Source organism: Herpailurus yagouaroundi, unplaced genomic scaffold (genome assembly GCF_014898765.1).
Source record: "Herpailurus yagouaroundi ecotype Mexico unplaced genomic scaffold, PumYag 77, whole genome shotgun sequence".
NCBI lineage: Eukaryota > Metazoa > Chordata > Mammalia > Carnivora > Felidae > Herpailurus > Herpailurus yagouaroundi.
In genome coordinates this window covers 11,852,063-11,869,918 of record NW_024412388.1, presented here as the reverse complement: position 1 = coordinate 11,869,918, position 17,856 = coordinate 11,852,063, and the positions used below count along the sequence as shown (strand labels likewise).

Genomic DNA, 17,856 nt, shown 5'->3' with positions numbered 1-17,856 from the left:
CCCCCTCTAGTACCCCAGACTGGCCAAACCGGTTCTGAGGAAGGGGGGCGGGGAGCAGGCACGTTGAGACAGCCGTCTGCCCGCCTGCGAGGTTCCCTCCGCCTTCGCCTCCCCCCTCCCCGCCCCACACAATACCCAGGAGCTTGCACTGCCCGGCTCGGGGGCCATGCCGACATCGCCCCCTGAGGACCCGGCTACAACCCCAGAGCCCCCAGGTGGTCTGGAGCCCTGGACCGTGTCGGAGGCTGGACGGAGCTCCCTGGCTGAGGTAGGGCCCCACCCTGCTGCCTGCAGCCCCACCCCTCCCGTCAGTCGTTCCAGAGTGAGTCCTTTGTGCTGCTTGCCTGGTCTCTGATCCTGGCTCCCACCCACTTATGGCCTCCTGGGGCTCCACAGCCCGTTTGGCCTAGATCCCCTTTCCAGCCACGACCTGCCACTTGGCTTTGTCCCTTGAGGGGCAGAGGGGCTGTGGCAGGGCCCTACTGCTCTGGGCATTGGGACAAGGGGCACCAGAGAGGGAGCAGGGAAAACCCGGGCACAGGAAGCCAGAGGTGCTCTCCCTGGACCATGGTAGTATCCAGAGACCCTCTCTGCCAGCCTTGCCAAGTGGGCCTATTGTCTGTGTGATTAGCAGTGCCCACTGGATGGGACCCTCCCTGGCCCCTGCCCATCCTTCTCTGCCTGCAGAGACACTCATGATGACACGGGTCTCCTAGAGAGGGCAGCCAGGAGGGCCCTTATGTGCTACTTTACAGATGGGGACACTTGAGGCCCAGAAACAGGCTGTGACTTGCCTAAGGCCACACAGCCAGTCAGGGTCAACACTGGGCTTGAACTCTGGCAGTGGCTTTCCCCTGTGGGTTCCAGAATGACTGTTGGCACTGGAATATCCTGTGATCGTGTCTGGGGCACGGAATGTCCCTGCTACTTGGGGCCAGTTCTCTTCCTGTGGCTTTTTCCGCCCCCCCGGGGGGCGGGGGGGGGGGGGGCCCGCCCGCCACCAGCAGAGATGAGCTACACGTAATATGAACAGAGCTCTACTCCTCCTTGGTCCCCCAGCACTGAGGTTGAGTGGGCCACATCTTTGGAAGGCCACAGCGCTGGTATCTCAGCCTGTGTATCCCCTGGTATCCCAGGGTCATTCCCATTGCCCTTTGGTCTGGACAGAGGTGGAGGCTGACTCACTCCTGACTTCCTCCCCCAGGGACCTACCTCCAGCCTGTCTCTCCAGAAAGCCTTCTACCGCCTTTCCCTCAGCGTTCACCCAGCCTTCTCCTCTAAGTCTTTAATACGCGGGTGCTCCTGCCCCAAGGCTTCCATGTTTTTGCCCATTTATCCCTGTAACTCAGAAGGGTATAGGGGATGTGTGCTCCCTGCCTTCCAGGAGCTTCCAAAATCCAAGTGGAGAGGCTCACCCAGAATGCAAGGGAATAGAATACTGTGAGTCCTTACAGAAGCAAGTAGGACTTCTATGTTGAGGACTTCAGATTCCTGGAGAGAAAGAGACCTCTCTGGTGGGCAGTGGTCTCGTGTCTCATTCCTCATGCTCCTACAAAGAAGATGGATCTCATCCTCACTGCCTCACTTTCCCCATCTGTGTGATGGGGGCAGTCAAGCCACCTGCCTGACTAGAGAAAGACTAATCACAATACTCAGTAGAATGACTATCAACTACAAAGCTCCCACTATGTGCTAGCTGCATTGTACATGCTATCACGAATTCTCATATTCGTGTTTTATTATTATTTTTTTAACATTTATTCATTTTTGAGAGTGAGAGAGACAGAGCATGAGCAGGGGAGGGGCAGAGAGAGGAGACACAGAATTCGAAGCAGGCTCCAGGCTCTGAGCTGTCAGCACAGAGCCTGACGCGGGGCTCAAACTCACAAACTGCAAGATCATGACCTGAGCTGAAGTCAGACGCTCAACCGACTGAGCCACCCAGGCGCCCCTCACATGCGTGTTTTAAAGTTGGCACGACTAGCCTATCTACCAGATGAGGGAACAGAGATGTGCTCAGATGGACAGAGGTTTAAAGTACAAGCTAAAGCTGTGCCTGTGGGGAGGGCCTGGACCCTTAGGAGTAACTGTCTCTCGGGAGCAGCCCCACCCCGCCCCAGGCAGGGACTGAAGAGAGCAGGGGAGCAGTTGGGCGCCTGTGCAGAGTGGTCCCCCACTGGGTCCTCTTCCATCCCTCTCTCCCAAGGTCACTGACACTGTCACTGTTCCTCTCAGGTCAAGATTTTCTCCCTCTCTATGTTTACCGGGTCCCTGGGTATTTCGGCTGGAACAGTTTGTCATTACTTCCTCCAGGAAGCCTTCCTGGAATGCTCAGGTCAAGTTGAGCGCCGATGGTTCCTCTGCCTGGGCCCCTGCCAACCCAGATTGTAACTGTTTTCAGTTTCAACTCCCTCACTGGACTGGCAACCCCGCGGGGCACGAAACATTTGTTCATCTGTCTCCCCGGGTTTCTCTGTGCTTCTCATCTCTCTCTGAGTATCTGGTCTGCGAAATTTTCGGTGTCTCTGTCTCTCTGTCTCCATCTCTGGGTCCCTGAATGTCTTGGCGTCTGTGGTTTTCTGGGTTTGAGTCTTTTGGGGTCTCCGTTCCGAGATGCTGCCTAAGGGGTCTCTGTATCTCTGGGTCCCTATCTCTGTCTCTGTCCTCTGGGTCTCCCTGCCCTGCCAGGCTGGGCACTGCTCCTTTGGCCTGAGGGGGCCCCTGGGGGGGTGGGGGTCCATGCTGCCCCGCCTGCCCACAGTGAGGCCAGGCTAGGGTAGGCCCCCGCCCAGCCCGCTGCCTGCTCCCTCCCTCCCTACCGCTTGCCTCACCACAGGGTTTGATGAATCAAACTCTTTGTCTGGGTGGGATCTCCCCCAGCCAGCTGGGCAGAGAGAGGGCTTCCCCTGCCGGAGCAGAGCAACATCAGCAGAGGCCCTCGGCTCGAGAGGTGAGGGGGCTGCAGGAGGGCAGCCAGAGGAGGGCCACGGGGGAAGGGCTGTGGGGGCCGCGATCCCTCAATCAATAGGCCTGTCCCGAGGCTCCGGCGGACTCCTTGGCATGACTTCCTGCCCAGAGAGGACCCGGTCAGCTGGCTTGATCCCGGGGGCTGGGGGCTGGGGCAGGGAAGGACCCCTTCTCTCGCCCCAAGCCGGGGAGCGGGGACATCTCCCTGCCCTTCTCCTGGGAGGGCCTAGCCTGATCTGGGTGGTGGCCCGCCTGCCAGTCCGTGACCCTCCCAGCCAGCTTGGCAGGGTGTGGGCACCACTCAGCGTTGAAGGCTGTAACTCTGGGCACGGGAGAGGAGGTTGGGTAACACCAAGGCAAGGACTTCTGGGCCCGTGTGTTTGTGTCTGGATCCTGGTGTGTGAGTGTGAATGGAACAGGAGTGAGAGCTCGAGTGGATACACAAGTATCTGATGGGTCGGCATGTGTGTCTGTGTGTGTGTGTATGAGAGACAGAGAGTCGGTGTGAATGTATGTAGTCGGGTAAAAAGTGTGTGAATGTGAGAGCCTGCGAACGTGAAATGTCTGAGTGTATCTGTGAAAGTGTGTATGTCCGTGCGTGTCCTTGGAAGAAAGCGTGTGTGCAAGTCCATGGAACATACGTGTGTTTGTGTGACAGCGTAGGTACCTGTATGTCTGAGCCTGTGTCGGCGAGAGCTGGAAGTGTGCGAGGTGGTTAAAAGCGCAGCCTCAGAAGCTACGCTGCCTGGCTTTGAATCCTGGCTTCACCACATACCAAAGGACCTCTGTGCCTCGCTCTCCTCACCTACAAAATGGGGATGATAATAGCATCAGCTCAGGGTTGTTGTGCAAATGCAATAATATATCCAAAGCACTTGGCCCGCCATTCGGTAAGTGTCAAATGAGTAGGAGCTTCAGTGGGAGCTATTGCCATGCAGTTGGGCGTGTGAGTGTGCTGGTACAGATGTGGGTGCACAAGGGTTTGTCCAGGCCTCCAAGACAAAGGTGGCCTGCTGGCCAGCCCTGCAGTTCCAAGTCCGCCTCTGACACCTTTTCCCCTACAGGTCCAGGTGGGTGGCAGAGCAAAGGAGGAATGGACTGTGGGCCACCTGCCACCCTCCAGTCCCACCTGGCCGGGCCACGCGGCACTGCCCGCCGCCCAGTAGCTGTGTGCCAGCAGGAGAGTCTGTCCTTTGCAGAGTTGCCCACCCTGCAGCCCCCGAGCCCTGTGTGTCTGGATCTCTTCCCCGTCAGCCCAGAGGAGCTGCAGGCTCCTGGCAGCCGCTGGTCCCTGGGGACCCCTGCTCCTCTCCAAGGGCTGCTATGGCCACCATCCCCAGGAGTCTCAGACAGCGAGATCTCCACCAGTGGGGGAATGCGGCCCAGCAGGGCTGGCAGCTGGCCACACTGTCCCAGTGCCCAGCCCCCAGCTCTGGAGGGACCCTGGAGTCCCCAGCACCCACAGCCACAGCGCCGGGCCAGCCACGGCTCAGAGAAGAAGTCAGCCTGTGAGTCACTCTGGGTGGTGGCCCAGTGGGGCAGATAGGGGAGAGGCTGGGTGGTTCTTTCGGGACTCTTAAGCCCCTGAGTTCTCCAAACAGGCAGGACAAGTGGTAGGTTTTAGTGGTAAGGGAAGGAACTGGAGCTCAGGGAGGACAAGTGACTTGTTGGATGTTGCACAGCAAATGAGCGGCTGCCCTGGGCTCCTTGGCCCCTTGCCCACTGCAGTCAGGCACTGTGCTCTCTCTACCCCTCTTGCTGATCCCATTTTTTTTGGGGGGGGGCCCACATCCTGGCAAAAACATTGGCCTTTCCCTGAGGCGTGTCCTTCAGATGCTCAGGGCCACAGGGTAGCAGCAGGCAGGAGTAGAGAGAGCGCCCAGTGGATGGATGCCAGCCTGTGCTCTCACCCCACTTGCCTGCAGGGCGCAAGATGCGGGTGTACCAGCGTGAAGAGCTCCCTGGCAGCCCTGAGGCCCATGCCGTCTTCCTGGAGCCTGGCCAGGCAGCAGAGCAAGCCCTGAGCACAGAGGAGCCTAGGCCCCTGGAGCTGTCTGCGCCCTCCCGGTTAGGCCTGGAGGGGCCTGAGCGGAGGCGCTTCTCGGCCTCTGAACTGATGACCCGGCTGCACTCTTCCCTGCGCCTGGGGCGAAATTCAGCAGCCAGGGTGCTGACCCCAGGGTCAGGCACTGGAGCAGCTCGGGAAGGTACCAGCTTCTCCCCTGGGCCCTAAGAGCAGGCCATGAGCCAGATGCAGCAGGGGCCCCGGCCCACACCTGAGACTGGGTGCTGGACAGCTGGAGGATGGCACCCCAGGTGCCCAGCGCCATTCTTGGAGCCACCCGCCCTCAGCTCTCGCTCTCTCCAGGGAAGGTGTCCGGAAGGGAGTCGCGCGGTGTAGAGACGAGGGCGGACGGTACGGCGGCGATGCCAGCCCCTGTTGAGCTGAGCGGCGGCCATAGCGGCTGGCCCGAGCCCAGGTACCATCTCCTACTTCGAGCTCGGCCCGAGGAGGGGTGCAGGCGAAGAAGGGCCCTGACACCGTCCCTTTCTTAGGCTGGACGCGCAGGAAGAGCTGGCTCTGGGTTCCAGGAGCGCCAGCGAGCGGCGCCAGTCCCGGTTTCTCCTTAACAGTACGTGGGAGGAAGGGCTGGGGGCCCGGGGGGTTGGGGGAGTTCGGAGGTTGGCATCTTGCGAGAGAGGGAGGGAAATGAATGTCAGCAGCAAGCACGCGGCGGCTGGCACGCAGGGGGCGCGCCAGCCGCGTTGACGGAACGGATGAGGGAGGGAGGGAGGGAGTGCGTGCCCGAACCTTCCGAAAGGCGCGCTTAGGGAGGCGGGCTCTCGGGGAGCCGGGCAGGAGCCGGGCCGGGCAGGCGGGCGCCCCACGGCCCTCCCCCGCCCCTCTCCCCGCCCAGCGGTCCTCTACCAGGAATACAGCGACGTGGCCAGCGCCCGCGAACTGCGGCGGCAGCAGCGCGAGGAGGAGGGCCCGGGGGACGAGGCGGAGGGCGCGGAGGAGGGGCCCGGGCCGCCGCGCGCCAACCTCTCCCCGAGCAGCTCCTTCCGGGCGCAGCGCTCGGCGCGAGGCTCCACCTTCTCGCTGTGGCAGGACATCCCCGACGTACGCGGCAGCGGTGTCCTGGCCACGCTGAGCCTGCGCGACTGCAAGCTGCAGGAGGTGGGCGCCGGGGGTCGGCGGGGCGGGGTGGGCGGGGCTGCCCGCCGGGGAGGTGGTGCTGGGGCCCGCGGGGGGCGGGGCCGGGAGGACGAGGTCCCGGGACTCGGCGGGGCCCTGGGGTACCCGGCCAGTGGGACTGCGACCGGCGGGAGGTGGGCAGGGGCCTCAGCGGGGAAGGCGGGGCCACAAGGGGGCGGGGCCGGCGGGACCGTCCATGAGAAAGGTGGGTGCCGGGACCTGACTGGGTGGGCTGGCTGCCGGCGGGCTGGGAGCGGGGCGGGAGGCGAGGGCCGCAGCCGGACGAAGGGGTGGGGTGAGGGGCGGAGTCAGGCCGGGCGGGCTGAGGTGGGATCGAGAAAGCGAGGACAGGGGAGGGGCAGAGCCCTCGGGAGGGAAAACGCGTGGTGCGCGAGCGACTCTGCTGGCCTGGGACCGGGGGCGGGGCTAAACGCAGGGCTCCCCGCGGAGGGGCAGGGCCACTGGAGGACTAGGGCCCCGCCCAGTGGGTGGAGCCAGGGGCTCAGTCTCGGTCTTCGGTTGGGTTTGAACAATTGCGCGCGGCTGGCCATGGGTCCCCTGAACCCGCCTGCCCCCAGGTATTCGGAGGTGGGGCTGGAAAAGGGGCGGGGACACGAGGGTGTGGCGTCTAACGCGGTGGTGGCCAGGGCCGGCGCAGCCGGGGGGTGGGGGGGTGAAGGGGCAAGGAGGGGGAGGAGGGCGGGAGGGAAGTGAGGTCAGGGATGGGCCGTTCCGGCTCTTTCAGCCCCGCGTCCACCCACACTCAGGCCAAGTTCGAGCTGATCACGTCCGAGGCCTCATACATCCACAGCCTGTCGGTGGCCGTGGGCCACTTCTTGGGCTCCGCTGAACTGAGCGAATGTCTAGGGGTGCAGGACAAGCAGTGGCTCTTCTCCAAACTGCCTGAGGTCAAGAGCACCAGCGAGAGGTGAGGGAGTGGTCCGGTCAGGGGTGTGGCGGGGGCGGGGGAGGGGGGGCCCAGGTCTGGGCTCTCTCCTTGGCCCTGACCCTGACCCCTCGCCGGACCCCTCAGGTTCCTGCAGGACCTGGAGCAGCGGCTAGAAGCCGATGTCCTGCGCTTCAGCGTGTGCGACATTGTGTTGCGCCACTGCCCAGCCTTCCGCCGAGTCTACCTGCCCTACGTCACCAACCAGGCCTACCAGGAGCGCACATACCAGCGCCTGCTGTAGGGCGGGAGGCTCGGAAGAGCGGGGGAGGAGGCGGGGAGGGGGGGGAGGGAGGGTAAGAGGGGGGTCTTAGGCAGGAGTGGGTACAGAGGACTGGGTGAGGAAGGGTGGCCTGGGAGGGGAGGAGGCCCTGAATAGGCCTCTCTGTCGAGGATGAGGTTAGATCCAGGCGCCAGAGGCAGGAGGGATGTGCTGAGAAGGCACCTGAAAAACCAAGGTGGTGGCTGGGGTCATGGATCCTGGCCGTTCGTGGGACCAAGAACCCATCCGTGACTCCAACCCCCTCCCCATCTTTCAGTCTGGAGAATCCCAAGTTCCCTGGCATACTGGCTCGCCTGGAGGAGTCTCCCATATGTCAGCGTCTGCCCCTCACCTCCTTCCTCATCCTGCCATTTCAGAGGATCACCCGCCTCAAGATGCTCGTGGAGGTACCTAGAGGGCTACAGCGAGGGCCGTGTGAGGAAAATGGTGCTGTGCCCTCCACAGCCCACGGGTACCCACGGGTGGGCAGGGTTATAGGTGGAGGTCATGGCCTGCTTCACCGCACCGACCCCACCCTCCAGAACATCCTGAAGAGGACAGCACAGGGCTCAGAAGATGAAGATGTGGCCACCAAAGCCTTCAATGCGCTCAAGGAGGTGAGCTCGGCTCCCGAGGGCCTCCCCCAAACACCCGCATATCTCTGAATGAGCCCCCGCCATCAGAGCCGCTGGTCCCCAGGAGGGAGTCTGAGGCTAGGCTCTGGGAGCCGGGGTTGGGTGGGTGGGGGGGCTGCAGGTGACCCACCCACGGCCTCCCCAGCTGGTGCAAGAGTGCAATGCCAGTGTGCAGTCCATGAAGAGGACAGAGGAGCTCATCCACCTGAGCAAGAAGATCCACTTTGAGGGCAAGGTGCGTGTCCACAGCTGGGGGGATGGGGTCCACAAAGGGGCAACTCTTGTTCCCTTCCCCCCTGGGCACTGGGAGCCAGTTCATCACTGCCCACCCCCTCCCATTCTCTGTTCTGTGCTCTTTGCCCTGCTGTCCTGGGCCTGACCTGCCCTCCCCCTTGCCTCTTCCTTCCTTCCAGATCTTCCCACTGATCTCTCAGGCCCGCTGGCTGGTTCGGCACGGGGAGCTGGTGGAACTGGCACCGCTGCCCGCGGCACCCCCTGCCAAGCTGAAGCTGTCCAGCAAGGCAGTCTACCTGCACCTCTTCAATGACTGCTTGCTGCTCTCCCGGCGGAAGGAGTGAGTCTGGGCAGGGTGGGGGGAAGGAGACTGGAGCCAAGCTCCCTTCTTGCCCACCATTGGGCTCACAACCACAGCCACCATTGGGCTCAACAACCACAGGTCAGACTGTGCTGCCCAGGCACCCCGAGCCTTGCAGACTCCCCCAGGAAAGGCAGAGATGTGAGGCAAGTCCGTTCCATTTTCCAGACCTAAGAACCAAGGGCTGGACTGTATGTGGAGGACTGGACGCTACTCTGAACCTAAGCCAAGTAGAGCAGAGATTAAGAGCTCGATCCCGGAGCCCCCGCTCCGCCCTGAGTCATGATGGTGATGGCCAACATTTGCTGAGTCTGTGCCAGGCATGCTGTGTGGATTATTCTCTGTACTTCTTTAAACATCTCCCTGGAAAGTAGGCTCCCTTATTATTCTCAAGGTCGTGGAGCTAGTAAAGGCAGGAGCCAGGAGGCCGGGTCCGTCTGATGTCGGATCCCAGGCCTTAACCGTTGTATTATCCTGTCTTCCGTCTGTAAGATAGAGACTACCAGGTAGGGAGACTCAGTGTCGCAATAATACGTGGAAAGGCCATAGCACAGTACCTGGCACATGGTGAACGCTCAGCATTAGCTGTGAGTGGTAAGTTTGGGATGAGTGAGAAGACTTTCCGAGGGAGGTAAGCCTTAAGGCTGCATGCGATGAAGAATGGACTCCTTGCACTATGGGCAGGGTTCGTTCCTGATTCATTCATTCACTCATTCACTCATTCGTTCAAATGTCCCCAAACCCCTATTCTCTCCCGGGCCCTCTTGGGTGCCAGGGACATAAAGCTGAATGAGACTTGTTTTCTGCTTACAGGAGCTCTCAGAACAATTCAAATACATCCTGATAACCACCTGGTTAGGGTTTTGATGGAAAGCATCCCCTGGCATGGGGTGAGAATCAGTAAAGCTTCAAAGAGGAAGGGACACCTGAGCTGGGTTTTGAAGCATAAATAGGACTTTGCCAGGTAGAGGAGGAGTTTGGGAGGATATATAGCAAAGTCACAGTGAGGCGTAACGGCAGATTGTGTTCAGGGGATGATGAAGCCTGCTCTGGCTGGGTTTGTAGAGGGGAAGGGCAGGAGAAGGAAGCTGGGGTGTTGAAAGTCATAGTACAGAGGTTGGGCGTCCTGAGGGCCATGGGGAGTGTGGAGAGTGAAACAGATGAGTGACGTCTTACTCCCGGCCAATTTGGGGGATGGACTGGAAGGGGAGAGACCGGAACTTGTGGTAAATGGATTCCAGGAACAATAGGGAGTTAGGATGGAGCTGCTGGCTGGGTGTGCAGGGAGAGGGAGGGAAGAGGCAGGGAGAGGGAGGCAAGGGGTGCGAATGACGGTTGAGTTTCCCCCTGGGCACCCTGATGGAGTATTTCCCCGGAATGGGGAACAGTGAAACGATCCGGTTTGGAGCTAGGCATACTGACTTCGGTTTAGATGGGTTGAGAAGAAGGAATCCGTGGGACATCCTTGACCCACCCACCTGCCCCTTCTTCCCACAAGTGTTTGTTGAACCCACACTGTGGGCCAGGCGGGACAAAGCGCTGGGATAGAGTGGGGCAAACAAGAGACAAAGTTCAGGTTCTACACCAGTTAGAGAGGCAGACCCTAAACGGGGCAGGGTCTCCTCCGAGTGGCTGTCCGTGGGCTCTTTAGAACAGGGACCCACGGGAGAGGTGCAGAGAGAACTTGGAAGCTCGCCTGGGGCAGCGACCGGCTTTTGTCACCTCCACTTCCGTCAGGGAGCCGGCAGGAACGGGGTCCCTGTTCCTGGTGGGGACGGTGCTGGCTGTTAGGGAGGTGATGTCTTGCACAGCCAAGTTTCCTTGGGGAGGGAGCCGGAGTTCTCCTTCGGATCAGAACTCACCTGTCCTGAGGGTGGGGCTGGGAGCCTGGGGATGAGCCAGGCTGACCTCACCTCCCCGGGCCCTGCAGGCTAGGGAAATTCGCCGTGTTCGTCCATGCCAAGATGGCCGAGCTCCAGGTGAAGGATCTGAGCCTCAAGCTCCAGGGCATCCCCGGCCACGTGTTCCTCCTGCAGCTCCTCCACGGGCAACACGCGAAGCACCAGTTCCTGCTGAGGGCCCGGACGGAGTGAGTGGGCCTGGGTGTGGGGAGAGAGGACCCCTAGGAGGGCATGAGGCCTTTGACCTCTGGCTGCAGGACGGTAGCCTGAGGCAGGACACGGGCGGAGCTGGCATGGGGTGGGGGGGGGCTTCTGGGCCTGCTCTGTCCTTAGGCTCAGAGCTGGGTGGGGCACAGGCTTGGGGACAGGGCTGTGGGGTGGGCCCTGGGGTGGGTCCTGAGTCTGGACATCATACCTGATTCTCCCAGCCCTGTTTCACCACTCTGGCCCTGGGAGATTGCACTTTGCGCCTTGTGACAGCTCAGCCTCCCCCTCCCTAGAAGTGAGAAGCAGCGGTGGATCTCGGCCATGTGCCCCTCCAGCTCCCAGGAGGACAAGGAGGTCTTCAGCGAAGGCCAAGGTAGCAGCCTGCTGCACCCCCCGCCCCCCCGCCATCACCCACTTCTAGGCCCACATCCCCTGGGGCTGGGTCCTTCCCTTTCCTCCAGCCCTGGTGCCATGTTGCCCGCAGGCCCAGCAGGGAGAGAGATCAGCTGACCCCGGGACAGTCGGGGCGGCTGTGCAGAACCTTGAAGGAGGGGCGGGTTTTACACACGACAGGCCGACCTCCTCTCCCCGCCCCCCCCTCAGCCATGTGCACAGGCAGCACCCTGGAGATGACAAAGCCTTTTATATCCTCCCATCTCGTCCCTACAGAAACCCACTTTACAAGCTAGAAAACAGGTTCAGAGGGGTAGAGTGACCTGTCCAAGTAGGTAGCGGAGCTGAGACTGGAACCCGGGTCTGTCTCCGTCTCTGCCCTAGTTGTAAAGAGGACAGGAACCGGCATGGCCAGGGGGTGGGGGGTGACGTAGAGGCTTCTCTCTGGGGTGTGAATGAGGCTGGTCAGCCAGAGTGCTGCCCAATCACAGAGGACCTTGAGGGAGCAGATACCAGGCAGCTATTGAAGGCTTTTGAGCAGGGGAGTTAGGGCTGAGCTAACGAAGGGAGTGGAAGGGAACTCATTTCTACCCATCCCTGCCATGTGTCAGGCCTGGTATTAGGGGCTTTTATATGCATTTACTTTACTTAATCCTCATGACAAGCCTGTTAAGTAGACTCTTCCTCCCTCCCCCGTGCCCCCTCCCATATCTGAGAAAACAGGCTCAGAAATGTTAAGTAACTTGCCCAAGGTCAAGTAGCCCATGGGTAGCAGAGCTGGGATTCAAGTCAGAATGAAGCCGCAGTGGCCACCCTCCTACCCCTTTACTTCTTCCTCCTACCCCTCCCTGCCCCCTCTTACATTCCCCTGGGGACTCCCTCACTCTCCCCTGGGCTGTCAGACCGCCCCCAGGTTCAGTGTGTCAGGACATACAAGGCACTGCAGCCAGATGAGCTGACCCTGGAAAAGACTGACATCCTGGCAGTGAGGACCCAAACCAGCGACGGTGAGAAGGGCCTCCTGGGAAGGCCTCCCTGATGGGGCTTGGGTGGGTAGGAGGTAGCTAGATGGCTAAGATATCACAGGAGAAGCTTGTGCAAGTGTTGATCAACCACAGCATGCAGGAATCGAGTTAGACAAGAGGAGGAACTTCCTGCTCATAAAGGTGTAGGATTTAGAGTGACTGATGGGGGGAGAGTGGGAAATACCCTTCGTGGAGGATGTCGGGAAAAACAGGTCAGAAGTTCATCTGCAAGGCTGCCAGAGGCAGGGTCCTTCCTGGAGCTGGGAGATGCTGGGATGATGTCACCTCGGCCCTGGGGGTGCAGACAAGGCTTGCATCAGGGCCTAGGCGTTCCCTTGCAGACCTGGCCCTGGTGTCCCTTCGATGCCACTCACGGATGCTGCTCCTGGCCTGTGTGCCTGTAGGCTGGCTGGAGGGGGTCCGCCTGGCAGATGGTGAGAAGGGGTGGGTGCCCCAGGCCTACGTGGAAGAGATCAGCAGCCTCAGTGCCCGCCTTCGAAACCTCCGGGAGAATAAGCGGATCACAAGCGCCACCAGCAAAGTGGGGGAACCCTCCGTGTGATGGGCAGCCGCGGCCTGGGACATCATGCCCGGCTCCTGGACAGGTCTGGAGGGGCCTGTTGTGTCCCGTGCCCCAGGCCATCGCGGCTGCGCCTTGGCCTGGCATCGAGAGTATAGCCTGTCTTCACGTTCCTGAAAGTCCACGCTTTGGGGCCAATGCCGGTTTCTTCCCCCGGCATAGGGACTGCACAGGTGACATATGGCAAGGACTTGGGGCCCCCTCCCTTCACCCTGCCAGACTCTTAGTCCCTCTGGCAGGGGCCTGGCTCTGGTGCTGTTGGGTGCTGGGACTTGTATGTATATATGTATATATTATCTGGGATCTTCTGGCCACAGCCTGCATGGGCCCTGGTTGCTGTGGCTTTTCTGTAAATAAACGCCCATGATGCCTTTGCTTGGAGTCTGTGAGCTGTCTGATGCTGCCCCCCATCCCCACCCGTTGCCCCACTTCCCCAACTAAAGGTCAGGGGGGGTCTCTGGCTGCCTCTCAGTGGGGATTTGTCTTTCCATAGAGTTCACATCTTTAAAAAAAAAAAAAATTTAACATTTATTCATTTTTGAGAGACAGAGAGAAACAGAGCGCGAATGGGGGAGAGGCAGAGAGAGAGGGGGACACAGAATCCGAAGCAGGCTGCAGGCTCCGAGCTGTCAGCCCAGAGCCCGACACGGGGCTCGAACCCACGGACTGTGAGATCATGACCTGAGCCAAAGTCAGGTGCTTAACCAACTGAGCCACCCAGGAGCCCCCATAGAGTTCACCTCTTAACCAGAGGAGGGTGACAGCAGGGCTGTGGTGAATTAGACTACTTTTGACTGCAATTGACAAAATTTCAGATTCAAATAGGCTTAGAGATTAAAGAAAATTTATTAGTTCTTGTGTTTGTTTCTTATAGCTTTCTGTAACAAATGATCACAAGTTAGGTGACTTAAAACAACAGAAATTTATGCTCTGACTGTTCTGGAGGCTAGAGATCTGAAGTTGGTGTCATTGGACCAAAATCCAGGTGTTGGCAGGGCTGTCCCCTGTCCTGCAGTGGGTGTGTGCTCCAGGGGAGAATTGTCCCTTGTCTGTTCCAGCTCTGGTGGGTACCAGCTTTCCTTGGCTTGTGGCCACATCACTCCAGTCTCTGCCTCTGTGGTCACATTGCCTTCTCCTCTGTGTGTTTCTGTCACATCTCCCTCTGCCTCCCAAGTATAAGGATACATGTGATTGCGTTGGGGTCCGCCCAGATAATCTATCTCATAATCCTTAACTCAAATCCCACCTGAAAAATCTATCCCCCACCTTGTGGGGCACCTTGGTGACTCGGTTGATTAAGCATCTGACTTGAGTTCAGGTCGTGATCTCACGGTTCCTGAGTTTAAGACTGCATTGGGCTCTCTGCTGTAAGCACAGAGCCCACTTTGGATCCTCTCTCTCTGCCTCTCCCCTGCTCTCTCTCTCTCTCTCTCTCTCTCAGAAATAAATAAACATTAAAAAAAAATCTATTCCACGCCCCCTTGTTTATCATATAAGATAACATTCATAAGATCCAGGGATTAGGATGTAGATAACCTCTTAGGGGACCATTTCTCAGCCTACCACAGTTCTCATAACTAAGAAGTCTATAGGCAGGTTGGGCTTCAGGCAAGGTTTGATGTCACTGAGGACCCAGCTCTTTCCTTTTTTCTACTCTGCGGTCCTTGGTATTGTTTTCATCCTAAGGCTTCCAGGAGCTTCTTCATTCACATCCAACACGGGAGGAGGAAATTGTCTTTGTCCCAGCGTTCCAAGTCAAAGTCCTGGGATGCTTTTTGATGAGACCAGCTTGGATCATGTGGCTGCCTCTAGGCTGATCACAGTGGCCAGGGGGGTGGTGTGTGTTGACAGACCTAGCTTAGGTCATGTGTTTTGTCCCTGGAGCCAGGTTGGGGAGTTATCTTTCCTGGAACCCCATGGATTCCCAAGTGGAGTTTGATGGCTCCTGCACAGGAGTGGTAGCTGCTGGGGAGGCCAATGTTCATGGAAACCCAAATCACCCGAGAGAGAAGCACCTGGGAATGAGCTTGGAGATGTAAGCACACATCGGGGGACGAGAGCCTCCTCATCCCTCAAAAGGAGGCCGTGGGGCAAAGAAACTATGAGCCAGGGTGGTCCTAGAAGACAAACGTGGGCAGATGGGGAGAAGCTCAGAGCCATGAAGAAGATTTGGGGGATGACTTTCTAACATGAGGTGGTGTAGGGGCGCCTGGGTGTGGCTCAGTCGGTTAAGCGTCTGACTTTGGCTCAGGTCATGATCTCGCAGTTCGTGGGCTCGAGCCCCGCATCGGGCTCTATGCTGACAGCTCAGAGCCTGGAGCCTGCTTGGCATTCTGTGTCTCCCTCTCTCTCTGCCCCTCCCCTGCTTGCGCTCTGTCTCTTTTTCTCTCTCTCAAAAACAAATAAACATTTAAATAATTTGAAACTAATAAGTAAAAGAATCTTCCTGGGGACACCTGGGTGGCTCAGTCAGTTAAGCGTCCAACTTCAGCTCAGGTCATGATCTCATAGTTCGTGGGTTCGAGCCCCGTGTCAGGCTCTGTGCTGACAGCTCAGAGCCTGGAGCCTACTTCTCTCTCTGTGTCTCCCTCTCTCTCTGTCTCTCACCTGCTCACACTCTGTCTCTCTCTCTCTCTCTCTCAAAAATGAATGAACATTAAAAAAAAAAGTTAACATGAGTGGTGTGGAGAGGGTGGAGTGTATGGGCTAAGGAGGCAAACACATTTGCATTTGAATCCTGGTTCAGACATTTATACCTACGCGATTATTTTTATTTTATTTTATATTATTTTATTTTATAGTTTATATTTTATATATTATATTATATTATATTATTTTATATTTTATTTTATTTTATATTTTATATTTTATTATTTTATTTTATAGTTTATATTATTTTATTTTTTATTTTATATTATATTATTTTATTTTATATTTTATATTATTTTATTTTATTTTATATTTTATTTTTCATTTTATTTTATATATTCTATTCTATTCTATTCTATTCTATTTTATTTTATTTTATATTTTATATTATTTTATATCTTATATTATATTATTTTATTTTATATTATATTATTTTATATTTTATATTATATTATTTTATTTATTTATTTTTTCAACGTTTATTTATTTTTAGGACAGAGAGCGACAGAGCATGAACAGGGGAGGGGCAGAGAGAGAGGGAGGCACAGAATCGGAAACAGGCTCCAGGCTCCGAGCCATCAGCCCAGAGCCTGACGCGGGGCTCGAACTCACAGACCACGAGATCGTGACCTGGCTGAAGTCGGACGCTTAACCGACTGCGCCACCCAGGCGCCCCTATTTTATTTTATTTTAGAGAAAGCGTGTGTGAGTGGGGGAGAGGAGCAAAGGGAGAGAGAGAGAGAGAGAGAGAGACAATGTTAAGGAGGCTCCACGCTCAGCACAGAGTCCCATGTGGGGCTTAATCTCATGACCTTGGGATCATGGCCCGAGGTGAAATCAAGAGTCAGATGCTCAACCGACAGAGCCACCCAGGTGCCCCAATCCATATGATTTTTTTTTTTTAATAAAATAAAGCCTTTACTTTGGAATAATTGTAGATTCCCAGAAAAGTTTCAGAGATGGTCTCTTTCCCCATTTCGTCTGCTGTTAACATCTGACATTACCATGGTACAGTTGTCAAAACTAAGAAACCAACTTTGGTACATGACTATTAACTGAACTCCAGATTTTATTCGGATTTCACCAGCTTTCCCACTAATGTCCTTCTTCTGGTCCAGGATCCAGTCCAGGATCTCACGTGGCACGTTGTCCTCGTGTCTCCTTGGTGTCGGCCGGTCTACACCACTTTCTCCATCTTTCCTTGGTTTCCATGACCTTAACAATTTTAAGGAGTCCTGGTCAGAATTTTGTTAAACTGTCCCTCTATTTGGGTTTATCTGATGTTTTTCTTATGACTGGGCAGAAGTTATGGGTTTGAGGGAAGAATACCTCAGAGGCAGAGTGTTCTTCTCGTCACATGATCTCAGGAGGCACATCGTGTCCACGTGACTTAGTCCTGGTGATTTAACTTTGACTATATGGTTAAGCTGGTGCCTGCTAGGCTTTCCCATCGTGAAGTTAGTATTTTCCCCCTTTCCTTTTTTTGTGTTTTTTTTTAAAGATTTTTAAAATTTAAATTAAAAATTTTAAAGTTTATTTATTTAGAGAGAGAGAGAGAGAGAGAGTATACAAGCAGGGGGAAGGGGCAGAGGGAGACAGAGAGAATCTCAAGCAGGCTCCACACTGTCGGTGCAGAGCCCAATGCAGGGCTCGAACTCCTGAACCGTGAGATCGTGACCTGAGCCCAAATCAAGAGTCAGACGCTTAACTGACTGAGCCACCCAGGCGCCCTGATTTTTATTTTATCTATTTTAATGTTTATTTATTTATTTTGAGAGAGAGAGTGTGAAAGGGGCAAGGGCAGAGAGAGAGGGAGACAGAGGATCAGAAGCAGGCTCCGTGCTGATAGCAGAGAGCCTGATGTGGGGCCCGAACCCACAAACCGTGAGATCGTGACCCGAGCCTGAAGTTAAATGCTTAACCAACTGAGCCACCCAGGCGCCCTGATTTTATTTTTTTCAGTAATCTCTATACCCAACATGGGGCTGGAACCCCAACCCCGAAATTAAGAGCCACACACTCTACGGACTAAGCCAGGCAGGCACCCCTGTTTTCCCTTTCCATACTCTGTTCTTTGGAAGCAAGTGGAACCCACACTCAAGGCATGCTCCCGATTCCTGGTGGATATATCTACATGTATTACTTGGGGTTCTTCTGTAAGGAAGATTTGTTCCTTTTCTCTACTTATGTAATCAGTCATTTGTTATAAAGGCATGTACCTATGCTTTTATTCATCTTTCCTTTGAGTTATAATTAAATACTAAGCTATGTATTTTATTCAAATTCTTCCAACTTTGGCCATTGGGAGCTTTTTGGGCTAGGCTCCTGTGTCTGTTTGACACCCCCTTTTCCTTTTGTTTCTTGAGCACTGCCTTACTTCCTGGCACTATGAGATGCTCCGGGATCACCTTGTATTTACCTGCCTGAGTGCGAGAATCAGCCATTTCTCTAAGGAGTATAGTGTCTTCTATTGGAGAGTGGTATTTAGAAACCAAGA

The 17,856-nt window shown here is 56.4% G+C and overlaps 1 protein-coding gene across 3 annotated transcripts; it reads left to right on the top strand.

Annotated features, from left to right (window-relative positions):
• The first annotated feature begins 47 nt into the window (after window positions 1–47).
• ARHGEF19 (Rho guanine nucleotide exchange factor 19) lies at window positions 48–14,915 on the top strand. Of its 3 annotated transcripts, none has more exons than XR_005786667.1 (16): window positions 105–268; window positions 4,032–4,475; window positions 4,893–5,174; window positions 5,336–5,447; window positions 5,524–5,600; window positions 5,886–6,148; window positions 6,934–7,094; window positions 7,200–7,352; window positions 7,652–7,781; window positions 7,917–7,991; window positions 8,155–8,244; window positions 8,423–8,583; window positions 10,535–10,693; window positions 11,006–11,085; window positions 12,008–12,303; window positions 14,905–14,915. XR_005786667.1 is itself a non-coding variant. In XM_040462352.1 (16 exons), the coding sequence occupies exons 2-16, from the start codon at window positions 4,061–4,063 to the stop codon at window positions 12,690–12,692; spliced, it is 2,421 nt and encodes an 806-aa protein (XP_040318286.1). In that variant the 5' UTR covers window positions 105–268; window positions 4,032–4,060; the 3' UTR covers window positions 12,693–13,091. The 3 variants fall into 3 exon arrangements, 2 of the variants coding, with proteins under 2 accessions (XP_040318301.1, XP_040318286.1); XM_040462352.1 differs by lacking the exon at window positions 14,905–14,915 and adding an exon at window positions 12,535–13,091 and having other exon boundaries at window positions 12,008–12,112; XM_040462367.1 differs by lacking the exons at window positions 12,008–12,303; window positions 14,905–14,915 and having other exon boundaries at window positions 48–268; window positions 10,934–11,050.
• The last annotated feature ends 2,941 nt before the right edge of the window (window positions 14,916–17,856 follow it).

Bases quoted from the DNA above. Each gene is read 5' to 3' on its own strand.
- ARHGEF19 (XM_040462352.1), top strand. From the start codon at position 4,061: ATGGACTGTGGGCCACCTGCCACCCTCCAGTCCCACCTGGCCGGGCCA. The intron at 5,175-5,335 runs GTACCAGCTTCT...CGCTCTCTCCAG, and splicing joins CACTGGAGCAGCTCGGGAAG to GGAAGGTGTCCGGAAGGGAG. The intron at 7,992-8,154 runs GTGAGCTCGGCT...CGGCCTCCCCAG, and splicing joins CCTTCAATGCGCTCAAGGAG to CTGGTGCAAGAGTGCAATGC.